Genomic DNA, 13290 nt, shown 5'->3' on the forward strand with positions numbered 1-13290 from the left:
CCAGTGTTTCTTAAAGTGTGGCCTGAGGACCCCTAAGGATCTCCTAAGACCTCCTCAGGAGTTCATGAGATTATTTGCCACCTTATGCTGACAAATAATGTATTAAGACCCTTTCAAACAATTGTGAGAAGTGGTAGTGGCAGCAGTACATCCATTTTAATTTTTAATATGGTAAATACTAATAAATAAAACCCATACAAAAGCTATTTTGCAGTCCTCTATAATTCCATAAAAGTAGAAAGGGGTCCTGAGAGAAAAAAGTTTAAGAAACACTGTTATCGAGTAAATCAAAGCATTACTCATTATATTACTATACTGTAATATACTGTGGGACATCATGCTTATTTAACAACAAACTGGAATATAAATATAAATATGCTGGAGAAAACACTTAGGAAGAAAGGACACATCAGGATGAAGATGACTTGTCCCTATAGCAAATTAAGTAAGGATTCTAACGACAGGATGAAAAATTCATTTGCTTGTGATGCAGATGAAATGACAATCAAGAATGGCAACTTTAGATTAAGAAATGGAAGGTTACAAAGACAAATTCTTCCCAAAAATCAAGTTCAGAATGTGATGAATAATTATTGTATATAGGCACATTTTTCACAGGAATTAGAGAAAAGAACCTTTACAGGAAATTAAGCAACTTTAAATCACTATTAAATTTAGAAATAAGAGAGTTTGTGATGTTTACCAATGATAACCAAATGTGGTATACTTCATGCACAGAATTTTGAAATTTTATAGAATTCAAAAAGAAAAAAAATACTGAAAGACCATTTAATCTCTAGGGTTACCCATCTATATTTTGTCTGAAATTTGTGAAGGTACTTTTTGGCATCTCTTACCTGAACATCTGATATATCCCGAGTTTTGTGTGCTCCAAGTGCAAACTGCCCCCCTTCAATAATAGTGTTAGTTAATTGAAGTTTTGATATTGCTCGTCGGTAGATAATTTCTTCTACAGTGTCTCTCCCAATCAAGCGTATGATTTTTACTGGTCTTTTAAAAAGTACAAGGTTTATATTAATATAATAATTTGTAATCATGTGTATTGCAGCAGGATATGGCAAATCTCTCTCAAGTGTCATTGCTGCAGGATTTTTAGTTTTGCTTCCACAACAATGGAGGCAACAGGTTTCCAAAGCAGAGATGGGACTCTGTAGCCCTCCATTTATTTTTGCACTCCAACTTCAGTTACACTGAAGCATTTTGGACAGTAATAGGACAAATTATGTATTTATATAAATTGTAAAATACAGGTTCCAAAGGTGCTTTTTTCAAAAGGCAACTGGACTTTATTTTACTTTGAAGACACTTCGCTTCTCATCCAATAAACTATTTCAGCTCTGACTGGATGATAGGGAATGGAAGGATTTATACTCCTTGCAGACAGCTGGTAATTTGCATTATTTTGGGAGTTGTTGAGGCCACCTACGGGTTTATCTTCAAGAGAGTGGCCTTTGTCTTTCAAATGTAGATGGGCTGCTGAATCTTGTCCTGATGTGTTTGTTGTCCTATGTTCTCCTCACAGCCACAGAATCAGCCACCAGGAACAATAAACTGGCAGAATCAGAACAATTAAGAATGAAGGTATCTGCAGCCCTTGCCAGTGCCAAAACACCCCCTTCCAACCTCACAATTCAAGGAAGGAGAGCAGTGATATCCTTGGGATGAGATCCAAATATCGCCATCCTGCCAGCTGATAAAGGAAGATGCACAGTCATCCTGAACACAGATAACTATAAGGTCAAAGTGAACAGTCTTCTGCAGGACACTGCTATATATGAGACTCTGAAGAGAGATCCCACCAGCAGTTACAAGAAAAAGGACTTCGATTTCTTGCAACACCTACTGTGTTTCCCTGAAAATACGAGAGGGTCTTATTTTCTTTTTACCTACAAAATATGGCTTGGGCTTTATTATGGGGGGGAGGGCTTATTGTTTGGGGGTTGTCGGGCGGCTGCTCTAATAATAATAATAATAAATTTATTTCTTAGCCGCACCCTCTCCCGAAGGACTTGGGGCGGCGTACAATAAAACACATAAAAAACAATATGGACAATACACACACAGAATAAACGAACACACGTACATGGAGGAGGTATGAAGATAAGAAAAGACAGTTAAAACATAGTTTAAAATCCCCTAATAAAAGTCTAAAAGTCACAAAAATTAAAAAACCCGTCAGGAGCAGTGTGAACGAAGAGCCAGGCACAGCCTCATGGGCGAATGGCTGTGTTGCACTGTTGCAGCAGCGCAACACAACAGCCATGAAGCGACCACGCTCATGAGCAGCCACCTGGCAAACCTCTTTTCCAGCCGGGCACAGCGCCACTCACTGACCTAGGGGTATCATCAAGCTGCGTGAGCGCCTGTTCACCGCCGCCTGACTCCCACGGCTTGGCACCTTCCAAATGCCAGTGAATGGTGCTCTGCACGGCTGGAGAGGGGGGTTACACAAGCGGCTGTTCTGCTCTCACTCACCTGCCTCCCAGCCTCACGATGCATGGCCCAGCTCTCATTATGGAGGCAGGGCACCTCTGCCGCCGCCACCATCCAAGCCTGGCTTTTTCCGTGGCTTTCAACCAATGTTCCCTCTAAGGTGCGCGGCTGCGCGGCCGCGCACCTGGCAAGAAAACACAGCGCATCAGTTTTCAACTGCCGCGCAGTGATTTCTATTGCCACAGGCTCCGGAAGCTGGGGAGGTCCTTTGCAGGCAGCTAGAACGGGCCGCCCGCAAAGGACTTCCCCGGACTTGCTTTGAGGAGCACGGGGCGACTGAGGGTAGTTGTGAAGCCCCAAAGCCCCCGCCACCACCGGAATAACTGCTGCCACCTCCTCCTCCTCTAACAGCACTGCCGGATTTGCTGCCCGGCGCTGCGGTTGAATTGAAGCTGCCAAAGCTCCAGCCGGCATCCCCACGCGTGGCAGCGGCGCCTCCCCTCCACTCGGAGCACCTGAGCTCAGCGCCGTGTTACCCCTGCCCCCACTCCTCCTCCGCCGTGCTTTTGAGGAGCCATGAGGCTGCGGTAGCCAGTAGGAAGGAGGGGGGGGGAGCAGGGGAAAAAAAGCCTCATGGCTCCTCAAAAGCACGGTGGAGGAGGAGGAGGGACAGGGTTAACGTGGCGCTGAGCTCAGGTGCAAATCTGGTGGTGCTGTTGGAGGAGGAGGAGGTAGCAGCAGTTATTCTGGTGGCAGCTCGTCGGCATCTTCAGCAGCAGCCCTGCCCACAATGAAGAAACTAAAGATGGAGCAGATGACGTCGCTGCAACATGACTGGAGGAGGAATTCTGGGAGTTGAAGTCCACAAGTCTTAAAGCTGTCAGGTTTGAAGACCTCTGCCTTTTTTTCTAAAGGGTTAGGGGTGGAAGGGTCTTGTAACTTGACAGCTTTAAGACTTCCATGCTTCAAATGCCAGAGTTCCTGAGCCAACATGACTGGAGGAGGAATTCTGGGAGTTGAAGTCCACAAGTCTTAAAGTTGTCAAGTTTGAAGACCCCTGGGTTTTTTCCCTAAAGGGTTAGGGGTGCAAGGGTCTTGTAACTTGACAGCTTTAAGACTTGATTGCTTCAAATGCGAGAGTTTCTGAGCCAACATTTTGTTTGCTAAGCAGGAGCGTTGTTAAGTGATACTGATATTATATAACACTTTGAATTAAGCGGGTACCTTGAAGAAACATAACTTTGAGTTTCAAATAATACTGATTTCGTTGTTGTCTTAGGTGACATCTGTGAAAAAAATTCAGGTGCTCAGGCATGAAAATGTGCCGCTCAAACACTATACTTTTCTGCTCACATTGAAAAAAAATTAGAGGGAACATTGCTTTCAACCCGAGTCTTTTGGCAGTGGCCGCTCTGGGCGCACGCTCTATGGTTGTGGGCAGCTGCCACTGCCAAAAGACTCGGGTTGGAAGCCGCGGAAAAAGCCAGGCTGGGATGGCGTCGTCGTCCTGGCTCTGTAATGAGAGCTGGGCCATGCATTGTGAGCCTGGGAGGTTGGTGAGTGAGAGCGGAATAACTGCTCGTGGAACCCCTCTCTCCAGCCGTGCAGAGCACCATTCACTGGCATTTGGAAGGTGCCAAGCCGCGGGGGGGCTGGGTGGTGTCGAACAGGCGCTCATGCGGCTTGGCGATACCCCTAGGTCAGTGAATGGCACTGTGCCCGGCTGCAAAGGAGGTTTGCCGGGTGGCTGCTCGTGAGCGTGGTCGCTTCATGGCTGTTGTGTTGCGCTGCTGCGACAGCGTAACACAGCCATTCGCCCATGAGGCTGTGCCCGGCTCTTTGGGAGCCCGCTCGCAAGAGAGCAGCTGCCCGGCAACTCCCCTCTTCAGCTGGGCACAGCACTACTCACCAACCTAGCGGTATCCCGAAGGCACCAAGCAACGCTATCACCTTTGCCTCCCCCCAGGTTCCCGCAGCTTGGCACCTTTGGGATAGGTTGGTGAGCGGCGCTCTGCCTGGCCGGAGGTGGGGGGTTGTCCAGGGGGCTTATATGCTTAGGTGGGGGTGGGAGGCTTATATTTTTGCCCACCAGAAAAATGAGGACATGTCGTAATTTTGGGGAAACACGGTACTAAAGGACAATGCCATCGACAATATTACATCTGTATTTCAAAGACAAAGGCCACTCTTTTGAAAACAGTAAAGTCAACATTTTGGACAGAGATGACCGCTGGTTTGAAAGAGGGATCAAAGAGGCCATCTATGTCAAAATTGAACAGCCTTCTCTCAACAGAGGGGGAGGGATAGATCATCTATCTTCAGTCTACAACACAGTCCTTTCAACAGTTCCAAGAAGGCTCCACACTCATTTGCACCACTCAGGTGACCCTGATGACACAGATAAACCTTCAAGTGGCCTCAACAACTCTAAAAGAATGCAAATGACCAGCTGTCTGCAAGGAGTAGAAATCCTTCCATTCCCCACCATCCAGCCAGAGCTGAAGAAGCTTCTTAGATGAGAAGCAAAATACCTTCAAAGAAAAACCAAAAAGTCCAGTTGCCTCCTGAAAAAAGCATCTTTGGGACAACCATGACCTGGATGACTGAGAATCTCCATAGACACTCTAACACAGGATTACCAAGTTGATACTTTTTTGAATGTTTTCGAATTTAACTCATTCCATCCAAAATACCATTGTGAGATAGGACTACAAAAACTGTAGCTCAAATATGGCTGTTGCCTGCATTCTTTTCTTCAGACATTAGTACTACTGCATTTTCTAATTATTTCCTCCATGAGTTTAAGGCCAACTGAGATGATTTATAAAAACATTCAAAATTGATAATTTACAAAGATAAAATGACTGAAAACTGTAATCTTGTTGGACACATACCCTTGCAAACATTTAAAACTTTGAAGCTAATTATAATAATTTTGTCTGTCATAAATTTCTCCCCAGTTTTCTTGATAAGTCCATTTTTGGAGCAAAGATTTTTATAAAGAAAATTAGTGAAGTCTCCTAAACAGTTTGCGGCACATGGTCAGATTGCTGATAACCAGAGAGCACTGTATGGAATACTTAAATGAAACACTAATGTTACACTGTTTCTTAATGTGCTTCCATAAGTGCTACTAGATGGAGTGTTCATAATAGCTCCTGGATATCACTTTCAAGCCTACTGTACTTGGAACAATTTATTTAGTTTCCATATACATTACAGGTAGTCCTCGAGTTACAATCATTCAGTGTCTGTTCCAAATAATAATGGCACTGAGCTTATGTGACTGGCGTCCTCAGTCATATAAACAAAATTCAGATGCTTGGAAACCAGATGATACTAATGACTGGTTGTAGCAATGTGATCATCGCTGCTGACCTTCTCTGCCATCTGCCTAAAGTAAATGGGGAAGCCTGGAGGAAAGGTCACAAGTTGCTCAGATACGTCTCCCTAATCTTCCTTCACACCCACACGCCCAGCCAGTGTGGTGCCCCCTTTGCAGTACCCCCATGCTTCTTACTTGGGACTACCTTCACTTCCTGCTTAACGATGACCCACATGTCTTGGAGTTAATGACAACAGGGACTGCCTTGATTGCCATTGCTAAGCAATGTGGCCATGTGATGTTGCACTTTTATGACTCCATTGCTTAGCAACAGCAATCCCAGTCCCAATTGCCAATGTAACGCGAGGACTACCTGTACATTAAGTGGTGCTATACTCTGAATCAAAGACATACCTTAGCTGCAAATGTGTTTTTAGTGGTCTGGGGAGGGACTGCAACAATGTAGCAAGACTTATAAAATATGCCCTTATGGGAAACACCCCCCCCCACATTTACATGTGGAAGCCACCCATTTTTCCTTACTTCTTCTGGCCAATCCTATGGGTTCTGGCTGCTGCTTGCACATCATTTTGTGGATTAAAATCACTGTCAACAAAAATAACTGTATCTGCTGCTGTAAGATTGATACCAACTCCACCTCGGAAAATAAAGGAAAATATTTATAAATTATAATAAAAAGAAATCAGCCATTCTATAGCCTTAATTCAAGTGAAAATGATAAAGATAAACATTTCATTTGATAAGCCCAATTTTATGACCTTTCTTGCCACAGTTCTTAAGTGAATCATTGCAGATGTTAAGTTAGTAACAGGGTTGCAAAAGGTGACCATGTGATGCCGGGACACTACAACTGTCATAAGTATGAACCAATTGCCAAACATCTGGATTTTGGTCACATGACCATGGGGATGCTGCAATGATCTAAGTGTGAAAAATGGTTGTTAAGTCACTTTTTTCAGTGCACCTTTAACTTCAAACAGTCACTAAACAAACTTCTGTAAGTCAAGGACAACCTATAACCACTTTCTTTTGGTTTCAAAATATAATTTGAACTTTGAAATATTGACTTTTAAAACCTCCTTTGCTTCTTTTATATCTCCAAAAAGTATCTTCTTCAAACAGCCTTGATTTATCTGACACAGATGTCCATTAAAAATGCTAGTGGTCTTATTTTCATAATTTTAAAAAGATGCTTACAGGGACTGCTTATCTGTTGCTGCACCCGCTCGGTGCAATAGCACCCTTTTTGCAATATGATCAGACCTCTAATGTAATAGCATTCTAAATTGCTCATAATGGAGCTATTTAGAAAAGTATTTGAGGCAATTGTTGCCTATTTATTTTATTAATAAAATTTGAAATGTTTTGGGTATTATATATAAAATATAGCTCTAAGTCTAGATGTAAGGTCTTTTGACTGCAGAAGATAACCAATTTTGTTCAATCCATTCAATCAATAAACTATTCATTCAACATTTATGCAGCATTTCATCTTTCTAGTTTTGTTTAGCCATTTCAAGCCCTTACAGGATCGCTTAAAAATTCATATGGAAAGTATGTAATCACAAAGAAAATAAAGTATTATTTTAAAAGACAGATGTTTTTAATCCCATAATTTAATATATATTTTTACTTTGTTTTTCTTTCTTCTTCTAAATATGGAGGATCAAAAAGTGTTAAAATATTCAGTGCAATTTCGTTTGCTTTGCAGCTTGGTATAGCATTCTTATTTTCAGCTTATACTTGAGCCAACTTTCCCAAATTCCCAGGACAGTTTATTAATTGCTTCTTTTACACTGGGAATGAATTTTGCCAACCAACCGCTTTTCATTGAGCTGAAATAAATTTTCTTCCTTGTGGCATAAAAATAATTAGTTTAAATGGAAATACCCACTGATAACAAATCTTGTTCTGCATAAGGTTTTCTGTAATTGATTTAAATTATTTTCTTTTGTTACAGCAGAGCATGCCAATATCTTGGAAAACTATTCCCACCATCCTATTTGATCTTCACAACCTTACATTTTTCTATCATTTATCTTTTTTGTTAAAATAGCTGGCTTTTGACTAAAAAAAGGGATTTAACAAATATAATTACCCCCACCCCAGGCTTCTACGTGAATAAATCTGATTATACTGATCTTTTTATATTATTATAAAGTTTCAATATTATACAATATTGATCTTTTCATAATAATTTTGGATCAGAGCAGGATAAACAGTAATTTCTGTAGTCTCTGGAACTTCTTTAACCCTTAAATTATCTCTATTATGATTTTTTATAACTGCTAACTCAGTCTAAATTTTAGAAATATTCTTTTGAGCTTTGCTTATCTAAAGAGCATTTTTACAGCTGTATCATAAGCTTTGCTGGACAACTGAACTCTTATCTGCTATTTGACACAGGATTTTTAAAAAATGTTCATTCATTTGCTCTGACATACACTTTTTAATGTTTTTTATCAAATGTCTAGTTAAGTCCATATCAGGCATCTGCGGGCAGCCCTTCCATTTTCTATTGTGTCTTAATTACAGGATATGCCTATCTATTCAATCAACTATGTTTTTTCCCCAGTAAGCTTTAATCCCTTTTCATGAAAGACTCCTTTCTAAACGTCTTGCTTTAATAATTTTAATACCTAATCAAAAAGCTACCAGAATCATATATACATTCTACTTTTCCTTAAGTTTTGAGAGCAGAAAAATTCAGAAGTTAAATTATGTCATGCCTCAGTATACTGAGTTTTACATGACTTCCAAGTTTCATTATTTTTATTACACATATCTTGTGTGGAATTTTTAATGACATTGACTACCAGGGGACAAGATGAGACCAATTTTATTGGGGCTCCTTGGTGCACATAGAAATTATCTTTTCTCTCTAGAAATCACTCCAATAGAGGGAGGATATATGTTGATCTGATGTCCCTGTAGAACTTGCAGCACAATAGGGCATGTGAGATATTATAAACTTCCCCATTGCCGCATGCATACATTTGCTCAGCTATTGGGGTTTTATCATACTTGCCCTGAAGGAGTGCTGAGGTGAGTATATTAGGTCTGGCTCTAAAAAATGCTATTCTGCTTTTAGGAAAAGTTGGGTCTTTCAGATACCTTGCTGGTTTCCATACACCCCATTTAATCCGATCTCTGCTCTGGAGAGATATCCTGTTAAGCTCTAGCTGGAATTGCATGTCTATTACTCTACTGGTAACCACTTGTTTGGCTTGATCCTAGGGATATTAAAAACAGTGGCGAGGGGGAAAGTTGTCTATCAGGACTAAAGGGGTCAAACCCTCTGGGAAGAATTGAATTTTCAACCAGTAAATTATCATCATCTTCTAGGCCCTTACTTTAATTTGAGGCATTCCTAAATTGTTTCTTAATTTCTTCCTGGCCCTGTATGAGTTGCTGAAGCATTTGTTGCAAGTCCATCTCTGTACTCTTAGGTTGCATCAGTTCTGTAATCTTTGACTGTGTAGCAGGACTGGATGTTGCAGATGTCGGTGCAGAGGTAGCAAAGCCAGGCTTTCCAGGTGGTGGTCTTTTTGGAGACATAGTTTATAAAACAGAGAGATCAGTCAGTGTAGAGACTGGACAGCTGGAGAAGCAGAGCAGGCAGATGAGTCCAGGAGGCAGAAGATCCAAACAGATGGGAGTTTCTTTAGTCAGTCTAGCAATAGAGAAAAATTTTCTCTCCAGAGGGTTCAGGAAATAGCAATCCACAAGAGATTCTTCTGGGTGACACGGAGACAAAGACCGGAAGCCTGAATTTTAAAGGTGGAGTCAGGTTTCACAGTTCATGAAGACAACGGAAGTGTGCCATCTTGCCCTGCCAGCTTTGGGCTCAGAGGCATAACAAAATTTTAAAAGTTCAGAAAATTCTCAGTTCACCCATAAATTCTGGAACTAGATCCAATGAAAGTCACTTTTACAGGGGTGAGGCATCATTAGTTGGCTCCCCCCCCTCCTCCTTCCCCTGGGGGCAGAAGCAAAATCTTCTCAAGCCGCTTGTCCAAGGGGGGGGGAATCCCCCTCCCTCTAACCGCACCTCCAGCAAGAATCCGAAAGTTTAACTTTTAAAAACGCTGAAAAGTCCATCAGTTCAAAAGAAAGGGAATGAAGAAAGGAAGCCTCTCACCATACCGCCGCTGCTTCCTTCAATAGTGTATTGTCCGATCGGCATGGAGCGAGACGCAGGCGCGCCCTCCGAGACTGCTCCCTGGTGCCTAGAGCGAAGCGGAGAAGCCCCCACCAGCCGCCGCCGATGCCAGGGCCCTCCGCGAGCCGCTCCCTCGGCAGGACGCCTCTCCGGGGCGTCCTGTGCCCCCCCAGAGCGGGGGAAGCCCACCGGGAGAGCGGGAGCGGGCAAAGGACTTGAATTTGAGGCATTCCTGTTTCAATTGTCAATTGGGCATTTGATATCCCACTAGGTGCAGCTAAAATGGATCTGAGGAATTTTGTTTGTATGGTTTCTAAAGACTCTTTCTTAAAAACAATAACAACCCTGTTTGTGCCCCATAGAGAATCTGTGTCAGTGTTTTGGTCTCAAAGAGTTTTAAGGCTGTGGGGCCTAACTGTCCTCCACCTGTGTGGAAAAAGCCTTTAATTGCATTTGGGGATCTAAGGGCTGATTGCATTGTGTGGTTCAGGTTTGCCTTCCAAATACCCAAGGTTTTGGCCTGTTCTAGATTGTGTCCTTCTACTCTCTAAGAATAATGTACAGCTCTTTTAGCAAAAACTAGGATGTTCAATTTATCAAAATTGAAGATCAGATTATTTTGTCTACAGTATTTTAATGTTGCTGAAATAGCTCTCGAGTCCAATAGGAGTTTGTGAAATAATAGTAGCAGTATAAAGAAGTATTTTGTGCTGTACTAAGTTGGGAGGATGGAAGTCTGGGTTATGCAGAAGATCAATCAGGGAATTAATATAAAGATTGAAAAGGGAAGGGGCCAAGATACATCCCTGGAGTACTCCTCTTTGTACACTTATTGTGCCACATAAAGTCCCTTATGGATTACACCTTACTTTTAAGGTGGAGTTAGAATGGGGCGTTGGTTCTTAGCTGATACCCCCTTCTCTGGGCAGGTGGAGACAGCAGCCATGCATGGTTTAACTTAGCACTAACCAATGGACTGAGTCTACCAAAGTGATGTCATAGCCTCTGGGGAGTGTCCTTCCGCTTTCTTGACAAAGGAGAATAAGTAGACTGCTGTGCTGCATTGGATTGCTCTCTGTCGATCCTTGCTCAAGACTCTTGTCACTGATCCTCTCAGACCTAGCCCCGCGCCAGAAAAGGGTGGGGATGGCTGCTGTCTCCACCTGCCCAGAGAAGGGGCGTATCAGGTAAGAACCAATGCCCCATTCTCCAAAGTTGGTGGAGACAGCAGCCATGCATGGGACGTACCAAAGCTTGGCGTGTCCCCGGGTGGGAGTGCGAGTAAGCTATGAGTCTGGTGAAGTAAGCACATGTTGTAGCACCCGCCTTCCGAATGCCGCATCCACCGAAGCGTATCTATCCACCTTGTAGTGGCAGATAAAGGGAGTCGGCGTAGTCCAGATTTTTTCCACTGAGGCTTGTGTGGTCCATGCAATCGAAGTTGCCGCACTGCGCGTCGAATGTACCGTGATTTTGGAGGAGAGGTGAGGTGGTAAGTTAGGTAAGCCCTTGAGATGGCAGATCTGATCCAGTGTCCTATCATAGACGAAGAGGCCTTAAGCCCTTTGTTGGTGGGATGAAAGGAGACAAAAAGGGTCCCAGTGAGCCTGAAGTTGGCTGTCCTAATATAGATCTTCAGTGCACGACGCAAGTCCAGCGTGTGCCACTTACGTTCGAGCCTGTGAGTAGGATTGGGGCAGAAATTTGGAAGAGTCAGGTCTTGAGAGCGGTGGAAGGCTGAATTTATCTTTGGGACAAAGGTGGGATCAAGGCGGAGGACCACTTGGTCCGGATGGAACACACATAGATCAGATCTGATGGAAAGGGCTGCCAACTCCAAGACTCGACTCGCCGAGGCTCAAATGGAGGCTCTGTGAGGAAGTCCAGGACCCTGGGCAGATATCATGAAAGGAAGCGGTGGGTGACCGGAGGGAGAGGTTAGATGTGCCTCTAATGAAGCAACGGACATGTGGATGCAAGGAAAGAGGTCCATCGAGATGTAGAGAGAGAACGGAAGAGAGAGCCACCACCTGTCACCGTAAGGTGTTGGGTGAAAGCCCTTTGTCAAGTCCCAGTTACAAGAATTCCAAGACTTGGGCTACTGAGGCCTCGAGGGCGACGATACGTCTAGTAGTGCACCAAGCTGAGAATGCCTGCCACGTTGATTCGTAAATTCTAGTGGTGGAAGGGCGGCGAGATGCCTGAATAGTCCGGATTACCTTGTCGGAAAGGTTAGCCGCTTTCAAGGCCGCCCGCTCAGCCTCCAGGCGGTTAGGCTGAGCCAGAGAAGGTCGGGATGATGAATGGATCCCTGATGTAGAAGGGATCTGATCCTGGGAAGATGCCATGCTGGACCCACCGATAGATTGACCAGGTCCGCATAGCAGGATTGGCACGGCCAATGAGGGGTGATTAGGATGACCTCTGCCTCCTCTTCCAGCATTTTGCGAATCACCCTCTGTATCAGGGGGAAGGGAGGGAAGGCGTACAGGAGACTGCGTGGCCACCTGCACTTCAGAGCGTCCGTCCCTTCCGCGCCTGGTGTTGTGTAGCGAGAAAAGTTCCTGGGCAGCTGCTTGTTGGTTTTTGTGGCGAATAGATCCAGAACTGGAGCCCCTTACCTCGTGGACAGCTGCCTGAAGATGCGAGGGTTCAGACTTCATTCTGCAGGGTCAATTGCTGTGTGGCTCAACAAGTCTGCCCTCATGTTGTCGGTGCTTGAGATGTGTTTGGCGTGGAGAGAGAGAAGATTGGCTTCCATCCAGATCCCTATCCAGGTCCTTGTCCCCCTCTTGGCAGTTTACATGCGCCTTGGCTTTGATGTTGTCTGTCCGAATCAACACATGGGAGTTGCGTACTGATGATTGGATGTGGAGGAAGGCCAGATGGATAGCCCTCATCTCCAGCCAATTCATGCTGTGAGCAAGGTCGGAGCTGGACCACAGACCTTGAGCCACCTGATCATGTAGAGCTCCCCAACCAGGCAGACTTGCGTCCGTCGTGACTACGAGATGAGGAGGCTCCCTGAAGAGAAACCCCTGAGAGATGGCTGGGGAGATCCACCAATCCAGAGATTGGAGTACCTCTGGGGTCAACTTGACTTTCACTAGGGAACAACTGCTGTTGGTCTTCCAGTACGGCAATAGAAACCACTGGAGGCAGCGGCTGTGAAGCCGTGTGTCAAGCTGGCCTCCCTCAGCAACCAAGAAAGAAACCACTTAACTCCATTTTGCAGAATTAAGAGTACTTTTACTGGTTATGAAAAGAGAGCAGCTAAGCAAAGCAAGATCTGAGGCAAAAGCGCGCGAAATCATACATATCAATATGT

The 13290-nt window shown here is 44.0% G+C and overlaps 1 protein-coding gene across 1 annotated transcript in view; it reads right to left on the reverse strand.

The window, feature by feature from the left end:
• CHD1L (chromodomain helicase DNA binding protein 1 like) overlaps window positions 1–13290 on the reverse strand; it is a 60236-nt gene that overhangs the window by 10606 nt on the left and 36340 nt on the right. The window contains exons 13-14 of the mRNA XM_081943185.1: window positions 6323–6437; window positions 858–1011 (exon numbers count right to left, since the gene is read on the reverse strand). Coding sequence (XP_081799311.1) covers window positions 858–1011; window positions 6323–6437 — 269 coding nt within the window. The remainder of the gene's footprint in view (window positions 1–857; window positions 1012–6322; window positions 6438–13290) is intronic.

This window comes from Natrix helvetica (genome assembly GCF_964273705.1).
Source record: "Natrix helvetica genome assembly, chromosome: 2".
Classification (NCBI taxonomy): Eukaryota; Metazoa; Chordata; class Lepidosauria; order Squamata; family Natricidae; genus Natrix; species Natrix helvetica.